Raw genomic sequence first — 19,005 nt, 5'->3', positions numbered from 1 at the left:
AAAGCGATATTGCTTCTGAACTCCATTTTTTATATAATAAATATGATGTTATTTTACTTTTAAATGCTTCAATACTTATTTTTGTAATAAAAGATAATAAAAGTTTTTAAATTTCGATTAATCGAAAACCGATTATTTTTCCAAATATATATCGATAAAGTTCGAAATTATTGAAACGTTACAAAAAAAATGTCGTTACCGTTATAATGTTTTGCAATGTCCCATGTCAAAATTTGTTTTCCTTCCAGCGAATCGAACAAACTATACCAGATGCTTGAACAAACGAGCGGCACTTTTAGTGCAGCCTTGTTGTTTACATGTAATTTTTTTGACAAGACAGCAAAAGCGAGCAGAGAAATGGCGAATCGAAGAGAGCTAAGATATTGGGCGAAATAAGAACTTTTAATTCATATATTCTTTGAGCATCATATTTGAATAGCTCCTTTTGTGGGGGAATTTTTTTTCCACAGAAATTGAACTGTTAAGCACTTACGTCTCAAAGAATTCCGTTTTAATATTGATAAAAGTAATGGAATACAGCAACACCTTCACCTAACAAACGGCGCCACCATCAGCATATTCCATATTAACAATTCCACCAGCATTTTTATTGTTATTAAAATAAAATAAGCAGCCAACACTAACATAAAACTCGAAACGTCATTACAGTAAAATGCAAAAATAACAAACGGTACTATATCACTTACACCACAAACAACAACAAAACCAGCAACTAATATTTTTCGCCATCGTAGCGTTCCCAGGCGAACTAGCTAGCCAACAGCCACAGGCCACATGCCACATGCCACAAGCTAAAAGCCGCACTAAAACGCCTTTGAGGCGAATGACAAGACGCAGGTGTCGAACCAATGCAAAACAAACAACATCTAACTATAACTAACCTTCAACTATTGACAGCACACAGCTACAAACAATATGGGTAAATGCATATGTGTGCATGTATGTGTGTATACAGTACTCATTGCATTATCACCGCAATATTTACCGTTGCAAATACATGTCTCCAACGCCAATCGCTAAACACCATATACCGAAGTGACCACAACATGCCACGAAAGGCACAGCTCCCCTCCCACAATGTCATTGCCAGATTCAAGGTGTATTCACACATACGCACACACACACACACACAACTTTGCAGTTATCTACATATTTAAGATCGCATCACGCCATGTCGTCGACTGGTAAAAAATCGTGATCTTACTCCTCTTTGGCCTGCATGTTGTATGTACAAGTATTGGGTGCTGCAACGCTTGATTATGCGGCATGTGGCATGCAGCATACTACTACCCCTTAATCATCCTTTGGTATTTCATCTTGCTCGCTTGTCACGCGTTCTTTCCATTGTTATTGTTGTTGTCTTAGCTGATTGCAATCATTGCTGGTTGGCGATCAATGTGTTGACTTGTTTCTATGCAATATTGTATATGCATCTATACATTGTTCTTGTTTAACAACGGTGTTGCGTTACATATATCAAATTTTAATGTGTTCGAAAAAGTTATTTATGCATACCTTTGAAATATCTCTTGATGATCGCAATTCTACTTACAAGTAGGTGTAGATATGTCAGTGTGGTGGCACGATTTTAGAAAATGTTGCAAGGTGTGTAAATTTGTGAATTTGGAATAAAGGAATGTATTTTCCTCATAAATCAAGAGGTAATTCAATTAAAGGCCGATTTTATGTTTAATCTCAAAAGTTTCAAAATTTACTAAAATGATTGTAAAGACCACGTCTTTCCTCTGATATTAGTATATACCATATATATGCATATATATCTTTCCTGTTACACCAGCAAGGAGCAATGGGCCCATAGTGGAGCATATAACTATGTATATGGCTTAAATATAAAATGGAATAATGGACCAAAGAGCCTTATACAGACTATTACCTGCGATCACGATCTTACAAAAAATATATAGATACGTAACGGTATATTATGCTGATTCTGAGAAAATATTATATCTGCAGGTCGTTAGTAGCATATCATCAAGCAGTTATAGTTTTTGTTCACATATTAGTCCCTGCATAGCCTTTGGAGGCCTTAAAATATAAAATTAGCCTTAAAAAAATTCGAAAAATATTGCGAATTCAAAATAATATATTCACTATTTAATCTAATTTTTTTCTTCCTAATTTTAATAAAAACATTTACGGGTATAGCAACAAAAATTTAAAGAATTTTACTCACTCACCTGCCAAACCACTCAAATCATCACTCAAGTGTTTTCGTATATTACACCGATCTGCTACTTAAATCATACAAGTTTTCAGGAAATATTCATTGGTAAGATTTAAGTATGGCCTGTCAATATTTGATATACACACTTATAAATATATACCTCTTCAAATAACTGCTAACACATGAATATCACTCCAAACAAGTGTGTTGTGCTTGCGGTTAGCTAAAATTTTAATAGAAAATAGAGCACTTAGACAACAGTTTAGGCAAATAATAGAACAAATGTTTATTTCGATTAATAAAAACATTACCATTCAAAAAATAAGTTTTTTTCCTGTCACGAAGCTTTGTAGAGTGACGAATCGATTACACAACTGTTATAAATCAAATAAACCAGCGCAATATTGAGCGATTTAATTATTTCAGAAAAGCAATAAAGATACTTAGATCTCTTTTATTCAATTAATTTTGCTCCATAAAAATTAATAAGCTTTCGATTTCAGCGCTTAAAACATACTTTTCACATTCAAACACATCACATATTTCAATTTTTATTAAATTTAACCTACTTTTTTAGTTAAGAGATGCTCTCTATAATGTTCAGCACCCTTAAGCTATAGATTTTCAGCTTAGAATTATGTTAACTGCTTTTCCGATCTAAAAATATACCATTTCAAAGCAAATAGCTCATGTCAACTTGTCAGCAACTTTTCTTTCGCTTTTGCCACAGTCACTCTTCGTTCAAACCTTTAATCCTCATATCACTTCCTGTGCTATAAATATTAATACAAACGTAGTGTATATGTGTCATGTCATCAAACGCCAGGCAAAAGACAAGTTCTAAGTTCCAACAACTAATTATAGCGCCAACAACTTTACTAGTAAGTTTTTATAGCCGCAAGGAGATTTGTTTTTATTTTATTACGCTCTTATTTTTGATAACGTCCAGTCAGTCATTAGCCTTAGTCATGGAGTATGTTATAGCGATATTTCCGGGCTGAGGTGTTTTTGATGGCGTAAATAAATGCGTACAAGCAACAATTGATGCTAGACACTCATGGTGCATGCGCCCAGCAAGCAAATTCAGATGCCTGAAAGTTTATCAAACTGAGGAAAAAAACCTTTAGTATTTTACTACTTTTGATATTCACTATTCAAAATTTTTAAAATTCAATGTCTAAATCCACATATTATATATTCAAAAACCAAATTCCGCGTACTAGTTATAAAATACTATGAAAGTAACTAGGTTTGCAGCTAGTTAATTAATGACTCAATATGCACTAGCTATGAAAAAATTTTCAAAAATAGTCACTCATCAATTCGCGAAACTACTTAAAGGTAACCAGATTGACAACTAGTTCCTATTTGGCTCATTTGTGAACCAGTTAGCCAAATTTCTCAAAATTAATCGCCTACAATGCATACTAAATTTTTTTTATAAATTTTCTTTACTAAATGCACTTTTGCCTCACATAATTTCTCTACTGGGTTGCATGGGCGCGTATGCAAGCACACAACTCGCTCACTAACAGACATTTTAACACAACGCGTTATAAATAATTTAGTACTAATTGTAACAAGCGTTGATTGTTGTTGTTTTGTTGCTGCCTATGCAATTGGTGCTAATTTTCTTCTTCTTTTTCTTCTTCTTGCACCTGGTCAGTTGAATTTTCATTAGACACACACACACACAAACGAACACAGCAGGATAGCAATAGTGATTTGTGGAGAAGTCGGGCGATATGTAATGTGTCGAGCGCTGCGTCACTTAAACAAGCTTGTCAGCTTAATGCAAACTTGCCACACATACACACTTGTACACACACAGGACTAGCGTGAAACTTCAAAGCGCGCGTGTAAATGTAATATATGTATATGTGTGTATGACTTCCTCCGTTCTACAATTTTTGCTTTTGTTGTTGTTCAAGCTACACGTAACATATTAATACCTTTCGTTGTGAATTTAATGACGTTGGCGCAACAGTGAATTTGATTAAAACAATCTCAAAGACATGACAGCCGCTGGGCTGTTGCTCTAAGTTTGCAAGTGTTGTTTTTGTAATGTCTAGATTGTGAGTAATATACTCCGATTCCAACATACTTGTATAACTGAGTGAAATGTGCAGCACAACGCGATCATTAAAATCATTTGCACAAGAATTGCAGGAATCTTCGTGTTGCATTAATAGTGGCTGGCAAATATAGAGAGCGCGAAGGAGAAGTTTTAATTTAATTGTGTTGCAATTATGCTGTCAATACTGTTGTCAATTTGTCTTAATAAGACCACATTTATTTTTCGAAAGATAGTTGCTTAGTGCAAAGACTAATGGAGTATCAAGTACCGAGGCTATTAAGGGTTTGAAGCTTGTTGGTTGCGGACATAATTTTAAGACACCTAAAAAATACTTTTGTTTGGATCTACTTTAAAGTCTCGAAAATACATTTGTTGCTGCAAAAGTGTTGCAATCCTTTCAAATGCGTTCTTAGCTCGCTTTTTTTCGAAAAGACCATGTGTTTTTTTGTTAATTAATGGAGCTAAGTTTGCCGTTTTATATATTTTTTTGTCTATATCGAGTTTCTACGTCTTGGATATACCTGTATGAAGTTGTATTTCTATCTTTGAATACGGCAATTTAGCTATAGAAATAATAAGTTGTCCACAATTAGGCGCGTAGCTCATGTATTGTCAAAACGCAAACCCATGACAGATATTATAATTTAATCTTGCTAATTTCTGTGCTAAAATGAGCAATACAATTTAAAGATTTTAAAAGAAATTATAATTTTAAACAATTATCAAAGACACAAGACAGATAACACAGTTTAATCTTACATATTTCTGCGCTGAAAACCAAAATAAACTTAGAATATTAAAACATGTTCTACCCTTAGGCGCAAATTTTATTATCATCACCAAAAATCCGCACCTAATGCGTTTAGAATAAATTTAGCTAGCAAACTTCGAAATAAAAGTATGCAAGCTAAATATATTTCTAATCTGCAAAACAACAAAAGACTGCTTAAATTAATTCATTGTCTAAAACAAAACGCTCGTCATCAAAGACACACACTATTGGCGGTGTATTTTTTAATTTCTTCTATAAGCCTACCTATACCCCTGACATTCTTATCCTTTCACCATAACCCATCAATTCTATACGGGCGATCTTGCGCAAAGCTCAATTACACCGTTTTTCTCCGCTTATCTGCACTTATCCGCAACGGCCGTATGCCTGCAATCGGTAGGCAAAAGACTTGCAAATATCCCATTAGCTACACAATAATCTCAAGCAGGAAATCGCATATGCGATAATCCATTCTGGCCATTTTCCTTTATCTTGACATAGCTAACACGCCATTGAAATAATTGTAAGCATATCAACGCATAAATGTACGCCTACTTGCCGCGCAGGCGCTCGCATACACACACATATGCGTGCATATTGTACGCATACTATTGTTGGCAAGTGTTTATGCCTGCTGGTTTTAACAAATTTATGCAATCTTGCTGATTCCTTAATGATCAAATGCCGCTGCAGTTAAATTGCATATATACATACATAGCCATATACATACATATAAACATACAGCGCATATACACATATGTATGTATGTGCTATACGCCGACTCGTTTCGTTTTGCAGGCTGTTCCTCAGTTGGGTGGCAATGGACCAGGCCAAGACACAGCTTTTCAATATCTTCTTCTGCATTTTTCTTGTTATTGCAGGTAAATTAATATTGTTGCGCAATTGCTATAACCGCTGCACACGTTTTTGTTTTTGTTGGATTGTTGTTGTTGTCGGCATTGCGTGCGAAAGCAGCATGGACGCTTCCGCAAACAAAAAATCAAAACAAAGCGCAGAACTAAACCATAAAAGTCATATACATATTTACAACCAGCGAAACGCCACCAACAGCTGCCAGCAAAACAGCACAAAAAAAAAAACAAAAACACAACACAAGAACACAAACACTTTACTTGCCGCGTTGCGTAGCGCACGATATGCTGCTCTTGGTGTTGCTGCTGACCAGATCAGCAATGTGATAATTATAAAATGTTGGCTGAGGCGCGCACTAAAAATCGCAACAACAACAAAAATAACTATCACTGCAGCAGCCACAGCAATAGAATACAGCCTGCGGCAATTTGACCCGAGCAGCCAGTTGAAGAATTGCACGACGCGCTTGAATGTATGCATGTACATATATCTATATGTATGTATGTATGATCATACATAAATGTATGTGTGTGTTTGTGTTTGCAGTGAGTGGCAATTGCTAGTCGATGCGTGAAGGTGCCAGACCAAAACGGCACCGCGTACGAGTCTGCGGCTACAGCGCCTGCATACATACGCACTTGCGCAGGCGTGCAATTTCAAGATTCTACCGTTCATCGGCCGTGGCAACCGTTGTTTCTACTTTCTGAAGCTGTTGCTTTTACTGCTGCTGCTGCTGCTTCTTATTCTTCTCGTATTACTTGTTTTTCTAACGAGTTGATTGAACTCCACTCCCTTAGCTTGTTTAGGTGGCTATCTGTGTGTACGTATGTATGTATTTAGTTAGTTGAGGAACCCAAATATAGCAAGTGGTATCAAATTGAAGTGAAAACAATAACCGCAATTAACTAAAGTGAGTACTTTCAAAAACATCGTTTATTTTTTTTATCGGAAATCTTTGCAATTACACCCTGGTATGTATATATGTATGTATGTTTCGTAGGTCATTGTTCTTAAATAGAATAACTGGAGTGGCTAGTCTAGCTAGAAGGTAAAAAAAAAGTTTTAAATGTAGTCAAAAATCCCAAATTTGAGCGCTTTGTAGTTTTTATCAGAATTACAAAGCTCATCAAATTATATTGTATTATACCTTAGAAACTTTAGTCTTAATAAATAATTTAATACCGATATTTGCTTTTTGTCGATTTAAAAACTCTGAAGCAGAAAGTTCTGAGGGAGACTATCTCCTCACAAATGTTCCTCTGAGTCCTGGTAGAAGAATTTGACTCGAAAGAGTGGGAAGCAAAACTTAGTCAGCAACAATCCTATGCAAGCCTGGAAGGTTCTACTGTGCTGATTTGGTCCACAAAATATGATATATAAAAGTAACCCTATAAAATTCACAGATTTCTTTTGCTCCACCAAAATGTCAAGAAGAAAAACTAAATTTTTCATGCAGAAAATAAAAAAAGTCGTAAGAAGACGCAATATTTTTTAATCATAATTTCAGGTTTATTATGTTGGTCGAGAACTTAAAATAAATATTTTGTCGAACTTTTAGGCCACAACTATTAATGAGTTAAATTTTTTCAAAGCAACGATCGCCAAATTTCAGTTATAAATCAGATGAAGCTTCGAAAACTAAGAGATATTTTAAAAAATTTGATCTTGCAGATGATAATTTGCGTTGCTATTTTATATTTATATAATATCTCCACAAGTTAATTAGTCACCCAAAGCAATCACTTCATGATGATCATTGGGAATAGCGCTGATCTAATAAATGTTTTTCTTTTATTTGCGAAATCTATTTTTAAACACGTATTAATCTATTTAATTTTATCATCTTAAATTTACCTCTGATCTACAAATGCCAGCTGATGGAGAAACGAACCAGGAAAACGTATAGCCGCGCGATCAGCACGCGACGCATGCGTGTATCTTATGTGATGATCGCGCGTTGTAAATGAGCGCATTTCCTCCGTTAGTTGTTATTGATAACAGCGTATGCATTACAGCGGCAATAAAAAGTATAAATAAAAATAATGTTAAGATTTAATTAAAATGAAATTAAATAGATAAAAAAAAATATAGAAACAACAGCAAAAACGAGTTGGTGCCGAAAAGCCGAGCATCAGGGTTAAGTTGTGGTGGTGTCAACAGCTTTGGAATTAGCGCCGCTGTCGTATCAATAGCACAGCAACAACTGGCAGACATGAAGTGGCAATAACTCAACCGCTAACCATGGTAATAGCGACGCGGTAATTTGCAACCAGTTTTAGTTGCCACTTTGAGCGCAGGCACGAAAGTGCAATTTATTTTCGCGCAACAAATTGTTGCACTGATTGCATTACACTTTTTTATTAACGATTATTGTGGCGTGTTCCTCGCGTGGTATGTTGTTGCATGTTGCACATATGATTTTTGTTGTTGTTGCACATGTGCACTTTGCTATTGTTGTTGTTCTTTGTGCTTTGTTGATTACCTATAAAATTAAATAACACATTGCAACATAGCTGTTGCAAGTTAATTAACAGCCATTGCATGCGTTGCCATCCACTTTGTGGCACGTTTGATGCTCTTGACCACAGCAAAGTCGCGCGCAAACACACATCTCCAGCTGCAGTGCCGAAATGCAGCACGCAACTAATTTTAAAAATGTCAAAAGCATTTCCGCCCAACAACAATAATAACAACAACCGGCGCTGTTGCAAATTTATTGCTGCACGCAGGCACGCGTTTCCGCCTAATGAATGGCTGCGCGTGCGCAAGTGACATTTTCGCAAATGTTGCCCGCAATGTCGGCCGCAGCAGCAGCGCCGGCAGGCCATTGCTAATTGTGGCAACATAGTGGAAAAAATAAATAAATTCAACTTGGAGGCCGTTGTAGCAAAAAATGCAGGCGACTTTACGCTCGATTTGATTAACTGTCACGCGCACAGCATCAAACACTTAAACAACAATAACAAAAGCAACAACAACTAGCTCAAAATGAAGCGACAATAAACAATGGTGATATTGGCTACAGTCGCGTTGTTGTTATTTTCGCTGTTTGTTGCTACTGCTCGTTTGACGACTCGCTTGGCGCTGTGTACTCACTCAAGCGTTGACAAATGACCGATTCAATGCTGTGCGACGGCAACAACAAGCTAAACAAATAACAAACAAAAACGGCGCACTGTGTTGCCGCATTGCAGCACTTGGCGGTTTCCGTGTGTGTGTGGGTTTGTGGCTCGCTGGTTGTTGGCAATGACATTGGCATTGACGCTTGACGGCGACAACGTGCGCCGCTAACGGTAATTTGTTGGCATATAATGCACTTCATTTACTGCTGGTGTTGCACTCTCACACACATTTGTGGCAAGTCAATGCTGCGTGATGCGCGAAAACGTGAGAAAACAACAATAATAATAACTATTACAATAATGAAGTGAGCCAAAGCAGCAGCTGGCGCCAATTTGTTGCTGGGCAATTAATCAGAGTGCTTGTTTACTGGTTCGTTGTTGTTGATTGTGATTTCATTCAGCTGCATTTTAGGACTGTTATTCTCAACTAAGTTAATCAACTGCTGTTATTTAAGGGTGGAAAAAGGAATGAAGGAATTTTTCGAATAGTTATCGAGGTAATAGATGGAGGTTGAGGAACACCAAAATGTATTTATTGTTGTTGGAATATGTGTAGTAATTTTTTATTGTAACTCGAACAATTTGGTCTGTTCATAAAACGAATATTGATGAATTTAATTGAAATAAGCAATGAAGTGCTTCTAGAGATATTTTATAAACGATTTGGCAAGATTCTTAGATGGCAGAAAATTGAAAAACGAAATGGCATTTTAATCTTAAGTTTTAAGCTTTCTTTGTTCGATGATTACTAAATATTGTAATTAAAATGATTAAATATTGTAATTATCTGATTAAAATTAAAATAAAACAAGAGAAAAAAACGTTAATGTTGGTTGCGCCGAAGCTATACCCTTCACAAATTAAAAAGTTTTACATATAAGAACCGGATTTTGATCGGTCGGTTTGTATGACAGCTATGTATATGCTATGGTGTTCTAATACCTGCTTTTCTGACATATGAGCAGATTTTTGGGGGAAGAGAACGTGTGCAAAATTTCGTGTATATAAAGATAAAGTGTTTCGGACGTATCCTTATGGGTGTGACAAACTTCTTAGCCTAAGTTTGCCTTCCTTTTCAGGGTATAAATATAAAAATCAAATAGTACGATAAAGAACAGGATTATTAACCTTTTTTCAAAACGTTAATAATAATAAACAGAACGAGGAGTATATGAAATTAAAATATTTGATTTTCGAGCGCAAAATTTTTTTTCCAGCTGTATATTATTGAAGGCAAAATGTCGAATATAATTTAAAAAAATATATATTTTGCAAAATAAAGCATGAGCCAATTCATTAAAGCTGGTAGACAATTTGTAATAACAATAGCAATAACATTATTCTTTTAGCGCAATATTATTAATTATTATTATTACGGTCAAAATTTAATGTTATACTATTATAAAAAAAAAATTGTAAGCAGTTTTGCAACATGAATACTGTTTTCACTCATAAAGTTAAACCATAAATTAATTTAAGCGATCATGACAAACAGAATAATATTTATTAACTTCACGGCATTAAGTCTGGACTATATACTCCAACAAAAACCTGCGATTACTATTGAAGAAGAATATTATTTCCACACAAAAATATTTATATATCAACGATAAATATATATATTACGAATTCCATGCAACCTACGCTGGGAATGAGGCAAGTTGCAGTGCACCAATTCAAATATATAAAATATACACACGCGCACACACACATATGGACATTTCAACTTTAACTATTCTTTAACCAATCACATAGTAATGGACGTATAAGTTTACAACGAAACAGACAAACAAAAGCCAAGTTGATATCAAGGCTGCCACACCGCTGCCACCACATTTTGCCCGATGATGCGCAGTTGATGGCATGATGATGGGCTTTATTGCATGCTACTGCAATTCACGCTGCACAACTCCACCTACTGTTCTTGCTCTTGCTATGCTTCTTTTACTTTTGCTTATTATAATTGCTATTATCTACAATGTTAGAGTTATTTGTTGTTGTAACTTCTGCTGCCGGCTACATTGTGTTGGCTTTGGCTCACGCTTGCGTGCGTTCGCCAGCCACTGCTCGTCGGAGTCATTGTTTCTAAAGCAGCAGTTAAGCGGTTAGCGGCGGTTGGAGTCGCGCTCTAGCCGGCTCTGCGGAAGATGGCTGCGGTAGACACAATTGACTGGCAAATTACAAGAATGCCCGAAAGTCATAGACGTACAAGTTGGTTGCAAGAATGGATTTATTTATTATATATATGTATATATATATATGTGTGCATGTGTGTTGTTGCACTACCAACCAAAGTTAATAGCATTGCGCTCCGCCTAGTATCATTGTGGGGTGGCTCAAATGCAGCTTGCCCCATACTTTGTATGCATTTTTCGCATTTCTCTCATTTTCCTTTATCTTTGTTTCGCACTTGTTTGTGCTGCGCTCTGCCTTCCACATATGTGTATTTATGTGAATTATTTATTTACTTAGAATTAATTTTGTGTGCATGCCACAGCGCAGCGGCGTCGTCGTTGCATGTTAAGTTGCTTTGCTGCTGTTATTATTTTCCATTTTGCTTGAACTTTCGCCAAGAATCTTCTGTATAAATGCATAGTATAAATTTTAATGGCATCAAATTAAGATGTAGTGCAATCATATTCGCATTCGTGCGCTCCATCTATTGTTTATATGCAATTTGTCTGTGTGTGTGTGAGTGTGTGTGCATACTTGCGGCAGGTAATTCCACCGTTGCAGCCGCTTGTGTTGACAGCAACAACTAACATTTCGCCTGAATTTCGTTTGTCTGCCATCAAAGTGGCGCAATTCAGTGTTGCTTGCTGTTGTTGTTGTATGGTGTTTTGATGTATCATTATTTCGAGCGTGCATAGCGCGAATCTCAAGTCAACTGCATATAAATTCTTAGTCTTTATAGAGTTCCCAGCATGATTATCTTTCGGTTGGTAGCCGCGCTTCACTTTTAGTGTGTACTGTATGCCATGCGGCGCCTTCCGTTTTCCGTGAAACTTTCCGTGAAAAGTGTTGCATGCCGGTGATTTGCTATTACTAAAAGACAATTTCTATGCACTTGATGCTTTAAAGGCTTTAAATTTTAAATCTCGTTTTCTCATAGTGAAGAACTAAAGATTTGTTTAGCAAATGAAAAATATTTTTATGAACTCTAGTATAAAAAAAATTAATTATAAAACTGAAATAATTATTCAGAAATAAATTTTTCCGATTTTCGCTTACTCTCTAACAGAGTTGCAAAAAATACCTTAAAAACTTATATTCTTATCATATTACTAATTCCGAATAGCGGATTGAAAAATTAAAAATTTTAATCCCAAGTTCATAATTATAAATTGAAAAAAAATGTTTTTGATTTACTTTTTTTAGCGCTTGCGTAAATCCTTTAAAAATTGAATTTTCAATTTATAATTCCGATGTTGAAATAAAAAATTTAATTTCCCAAACATTTTGGAGATTTAAAAATAAAAATAAAATTTTGAATTTTAATCCACAATTCTTTTAATTAAAGTAATCGTAACTCTGCTCTCTACCCTCATTTTTTCACCAAACTCCTCACCCAAGCTTAAACATTTAGCAGGTTATTGTTGCTTTGTTGTTGTAAACATAAAAAATATAATTTCAATTCAATTTAATCCAATTTACTGACAACAGCTGCTACAAGCGCAACTTCAATTTCACATACATATATATTTATATTTGTCTATATGTATTCAATTCCTTTTTGCGCATAAAAAATTATAACAACAAATTACTCGCATCTCCGTTTTTGTAATTGTGCAATTATTCTTCTTCTTCTTTGCAATGTGTTATCAGTGCTATTTTTATTTGTTTTCTATTATTTATGCTATTCTATACGTTGCTGTTGTTGTTGTCCGTTTGGCTGTTGCAAATTTTTACTCTCGTCTACCCCATTTCATGCAATTATTGCTGCCACAGTTTTATATCTCCTTCCATGCATATATTTATTTATGTGTAGACATACATATGTATATAAATTATGCATGTATGTGTGTATATGTGTATTTATGATGCCTGACAGTCTCTCCGCTGCAACTATTTCCCATATGATATGATCTTTATACTTGTTATTGGTCGGTGTGGCAAGTTCATTTCTAAGAATTCTTATGAGGTATTACATACACACACACACACATATGCATATATATGGTTACATAATTAAATATATGTTTGTTTAAGCATTTAAATCCATCCTCCCATGCCGTCAGCAGTGAGTCGAGACTAACCGTCAACCCATATATGTTATGTAGACGCTCTGCTACAAACCACTGTTAGTTTAGTTGGTGCAGTTGCAAGATGAATTTGTAATAAATTTTATTTTCTCACTATTTACTTTATTTTTAGTATGCATTTTCCTTTATTTCTTCTTTCTTTCAAGCATCTTCTTTACTTTTTACCATACACAAATATATGTTTATGTGTGCCTGCTTATGCTTGGCAGTATAATATAATATATAATTGTATCGGTCGTAAAAGCCATTGCATGTATAATGCAGTTTTCGTTGCACAGCTTGCAAATTGTTTGATCTTTAAGAAGTGACTTAATGTGCGTTGCCAGCCAGTGAGTTGTTTCCTGTGCATACAGAATTATGTAGTTAAGTGCATCATACACAAATTCATGCAAATATATACACACACATATGCATAGATATATGGGAAAATATATTTATACAGGTTATTTGATAGTCACACATTTTAAGTCAACCAAGTCAGTTGGTTATTGGGTCTTCGGCTAGAGCAAAGTTCATGGCAAGGTAGTAGATTTAAGTGATGAAGAGTCTCATCGGTTTTTACATAAATATTTGGAAAAAAAAACTGAACTTTTTATTGACAACTTTATGTTAGTTGGCTACTTAAGTATATTTCTCAAAGCAGGAAAAGTAGCTATTAATATTGGTTAAAGTATTTTTGTTTCATAGTATATTAAAACCTTTTTTTAATAAAAAAAAATAGGCTAACTAATCAAACGATAGCCTAAACGTAAGCAAAGTTATTATTTATAATGCTGTAAGACTCATAACACAATAAGCATGCAGCGTTGCCTACATTTAGGCACGATTCCAGAGACAAATTTTACTAATTTTTTTTTATTATAAAAAGTGATGAAATTCCAATATAATGACATTTATCAAGTAGGCATTTTTATTTATATATACAAATATTGCCTACATTTAGGCGCAATATCCCTTTTAGCGCTCATCCGCTTATTATGTTAATAGATTACAACCGATTTTATTATAGAAAGAAATAATAGATAAAAAATGACAGCTGCCACTTAATAATACTAACAAAAAACTTTCAAAGTATATAAAAAATACATGGAAAGGAAATATTTAAAAACATATAAAATAAAAAATGAAAAAAAAAATTTTTTTTTAAATATATAAAAAATACATAAAACGGAAATAATTCAAAAAAATAAAATTTTAACAAAATAATAAAAAAAATGTAAATAAATTAAATGTAAATATTAAAAAAAAAATAATAATAATTTTATATATGTATGTTGGGAATACATAGAAATAAAAAGGGAATAATTAATAAACAAAAATAAATAATAATAATACGTAATAACAATAAAATAGTAAAAATAACAAACAAAGGCCACCTAAAATAAAATTCGTCCAGCTAACTTTGTTTACCGTGATAAAAAATTTCAAGCAATGCTTAACAGCACAAAACAAATTATAAATTTAATAAAACTTACATTTTAGGCGTAAAAAATTTTGAAAATAATATTTTTACTTCAAAACAAATATAAAATAAATGTTGGTCTGCAAATTCATCTGTCATTTCTTTAAAATAAAACAAAAAAACAATAAATTGCATAGAAATAACAACATCTTTGATATTTGAAACAAAATGTCACCATTCGGCTATCAAACGCATAAAATGAAAGACTTAAGGCACGAACCTACTTCAAGATTGACTGCTAAATCAGCCGTTTGCTGGCATTGCCACCACAATCGTTGTTGTATCGGCATTGTTGCCTTACGCTATTAGCAAAGCAAAGCTAATATGCGAATTTTATGCACACACAGCTTCGACTTTGTGACCCACTGTGTGAGGTTTTTACAATATTAAAAATATCAATGCGGAAGATTAAATTAAATTAAATACAATAAAGTAAAATGATTATTAACAACATCGCCACTTTAACAACGTGACTGTAATTTAACACAAGCAACACCTTTCCTGCTGCTACAGCAAGCACACCAAGGCAACCGACGAATAAGTTGTTGCAATCCAAAACAGCTTGACACAATCTGTCAGCGCAGAACAATTTGTTAGCGGCAATCTTACATGCATGTGTTACCACTAACAAGGCAGCCAGACACATACATACACTCTAACACACACACACACAAGTTATTACTGTTGCTGCTCGCATTCAAATTGTCGGCTTTTCCATTGTTGCAAGTTCACATTCTACAAGTTCATTACGTACACACACATAATCTTGTTGTGCGCTGCTGCATGCAACGATTAACAACGCAACAACAACAACAAGCTGATATTTGATTTGATGAAGTGAACTAACATTTGCTGTACAAATTTGTTGCTTTCTTTTTGCACTCCGTTGTTGTTGTCATTTTTGTTGCAAAAAAAATAGAAACTTCGTGTTTGTTGTTGTTCACCATCCGCGTCTGCGGCTGGTTGCCACTTTTGCCGCTTCATTGTAATTGTTTTTGTTTTTGTTGCAGCATGTTGCAGCTATTACGTGATAATGACATGTTGCCAAAGTTAACTGGATTGCTGTACACTTGTCATGCTGTTGTTGTTATTTCGTTCTTATGCGCTATGTGTGCGTGAAATGTTTATATATTGTATATGTATGTGTGTGTGTGTGTGAGTACTTGTCTACATTTTTAGATATCTTTATTGCCATTTTTGTTATTTATAGCGGCAACTTTCCGCAATTTCATAGCTTTCTTTGCCAATCTCATTCGCATTGTCTGCGTTGTTTATTCGTGTGCCATTTTGTTGTTGTTATTAATGTTAATTCTGGATGCAAGTATTTTTATGTCATATTTGGGGATATGAGATGTCAGTACAATTATGAGGAATTGAAATAAAATATTATATATAATTTTTATAAAAAAATTTATTAAAAAAAGCAAATGTATAAAAAATTGTATTAAACAATTTATAAAAAATTGTATCAAAAAATTTATAAAAAATTTTATTAAAAAAAATTATAAAAAAAAATTTATAAAATATTTATAAAAAATTTAAAATTTATTTTATATTTTTATTTATTTAATAAAAAAATTTTTTTTTTTAAATATTTATTATTTTTTAAATTTTTACTAATCAATGTCTGCTTTTATCTTATCATTTTAGCTCCCCTACAAGATGCAACTGAAATTCAACAATACACAGGTACGTACAATTAAGAATAAATAAATGATAAAATAATTAAAAGCACACAATTAAGAAACTACTATTAAAAACTCTCTGACGTGATCTAAATTTCTGCCATATAATATCACCAAAGATAATAAATAAATAGAAATATTCACAGATAATGTTATTTACCTGAAAACTAGAGGAGGACAAAACTCGATGCAAGTTCACAAATATGATAAATTTTCGGTCTCCTCATTAGTAGCTTTTGTATTTTTGACCGTTTTGAATATAGATCTTATTACTTCAACTGCCATTTGCTGAAGTAGCAACCTTAAACAATATGACCAACGTGAACAGCTATAAAACTAGACTTATTCGAAAGGTTTTGAACCATAAATATAGTTCATATTAAATTATTACTGGAAAATTATCTTGAAAACTGAAATCTGACAGATTAAACCAGCTTTTGCTTTGATGTCGTATGTATCTTTTTTCAGCAACTAAAACGAACAGATAACTTCAGCATTTATTAATCTAAGTTTAAAAATAGTTTGAAATATGTCCTTTAAGTTTTTACAGTTGTAATCTAAGTATAGATTGCTTTATTTCAATCCTCTATACGAGATCTGAATAAGAAATAATTATGAACAACTTTATCGTTGAGTCATGTAAAGCTTTTTTCGATCGATTCTTAGGGAGAAAGGGACGTGCGCAAAATTTCAGATCGCGTCTGATATATTAAATAAGTTTTAAGGTATAGGCCAAATTTCCTGTGATAATTCGACCGCAAATTTTTACGAAGCTATATTACCAAAAAATACTCGTAGGCTCAAAATTACTTATCGAGTGTCGAAAAATTTCGAGCTTTTGTCGTGAACAAAATTTCAACTTATATTTGGAAGTAAATATAAAATTAAAATTAAACTAAGAAAATAAAAATAAATTAAAAACTCAAATGCTTTAGATAAGTGAAGTAAATTCATTAACTGTCCGAATGCTTATAACAGTCACACCTACCTTACCAAATCTAACAGCAAAAAGCACAATAATAATGACATTAGCTTGTCTGATCGCTATAACTTTTCTACGTAACATACATACATACATACAAAAACATACAGAACTACATTAAGCGCCAATCCATTTGACAGCTCAGTTCATTCAGTTGCTCATAAGCGTATAGACGAGCTGTGAAAATCAGCACACAATCACAACTTCAACTGCTTGTCTATCTACCACCACCCGCTCAGCAATCGTAAATTATGGTTTACTTTTATGGCATTTTATTGCAACGCGCGCTATTCTATTTTTATTACTATACTTTGTTAAATTTTTTATTTATTTGTTTTGCAAGTTTTTTTATTTGATACAAAACTGTTTAAACGCAAGTTCGCCGCCGCCACTTAAAGTGCCATTTAATATTTGTTTGCGTTGTCAGTGAGTTATGACAATTCACTTTTGTTCATTATTTCAGTGTTTCATTGTCTAATTGTTGACAAATGAAACTAAACAGTAAATTTGCATGCTCTTCTCTCTTCTCGTATTCTTGTTCACGTGCCTTCATAAATCATAAATTATTCTCACACAACATATTTATTTGGCTGTTCACACGTTTTGTTTACAGTTATGTGTATGTGTGTTGTGGGCGGCAGTGTGAACACTAATCAGCTGCTCGTTATTGTATGTAAATAACGTTTTTTTGCCTTTTTTGTTGGCTTAAACATTAATGTGGTCGCGTGTTGTTGGGCCAAATAGCTTACTAATTTATTACATTTGTAGTATTTGTTGTTGTTGCAGTGTTAATATAGTGCGCGTCGGTAATTACAATTACATTATGCGTCAGATTAATTAAGTGTAGGCAACAAACATGAATTATTGGTTGTTTACAGTGTAATAAATCTCAGTTATTCGATGATGGTGTAATTATGCAAAAACATACATACATACATATATACGCATACGACAGTTATAATAAATTATGTTTGGTGCTAATTAAATCGAACATTTAAAGTAAAATTAATAATTCTAAAATTTTGCGAAGAAAAATCGGCTACCTAATATTTTTTACGACGCGAGAGCTTTTTGATTAGATTCGAGAGAGAGAAATAGATACAGAGAAACAGAGAGAGTGAAAGAGAGATAGGAAAATAGAACTCTTGTAGGCAACTGAAAACCTTACCGATTAGCCATCTGTCAAACTAATCGAGCACTCAACAGTTTATGTTAAGAAAATTAGTACAATGAATGAGTATTTTTCGGCAGGTCTTGAGTCCAAATACCGGCCAAAGCAAAAGCAACTTCCATCTAACGTATTCTCTGAATCCCTATAGACTCTAAACAATTACTGTGGCATTAATTTTGAACTCGTTTTACAGTTCCCGCTCGAGCTACGGCCACTCTTATCGTAAGACCCATCTTACGTTTTTCGTTTCCGAATGTCTTCTTTTCCGTTTATTTGTGATTTGTCTAATTTTGATTAAAAAAAACTGTTTATTTAATTTGAAAGAGCCGGTTTCAGTGCGATAGACCTACAAGTTTATGCAGTTAACACGACGCATGTTTGATTGAGATCACG

The 19,005-nt window shown here is 33.8% G+C and overlaps 1 protein-coding gene across 1 annotated transcript in view; it reads left to right on the top strand.

Moving 5' to 3' along the window:
* Positions 1–19,005, top strand: part of tnc (tenectin) — a 108,123-nt gene that overhangs the window by 77,128 nt on the left and 11,990 nt on the right. The window contains exon 3 of the mRNA XM_036357159.2: positions 16,425–16,463. Coding sequence (XP_036213052.2) covers positions 16,425–16,463 — 39 coding nt within the window. The remainder of the gene's footprint in view (positions 1–16,424; positions 16,464–19,005) is intronic.

This window comes from Bactrocera oleae, chromosome 2 (assembly GCF_042242935.1).
Source record: "Bactrocera oleae isolate idBacOlea1 chromosome 2, idBacOlea1, whole genome shotgun sequence".
Classification (NCBI taxonomy): Eukaryota; Metazoa; Arthropoda; class Insecta; order Diptera; family Tephritidae; genus Bactrocera; species Bactrocera oleae.
This window is presented reverse-complemented; position numbering and strand designations above follow the sequence as displayed.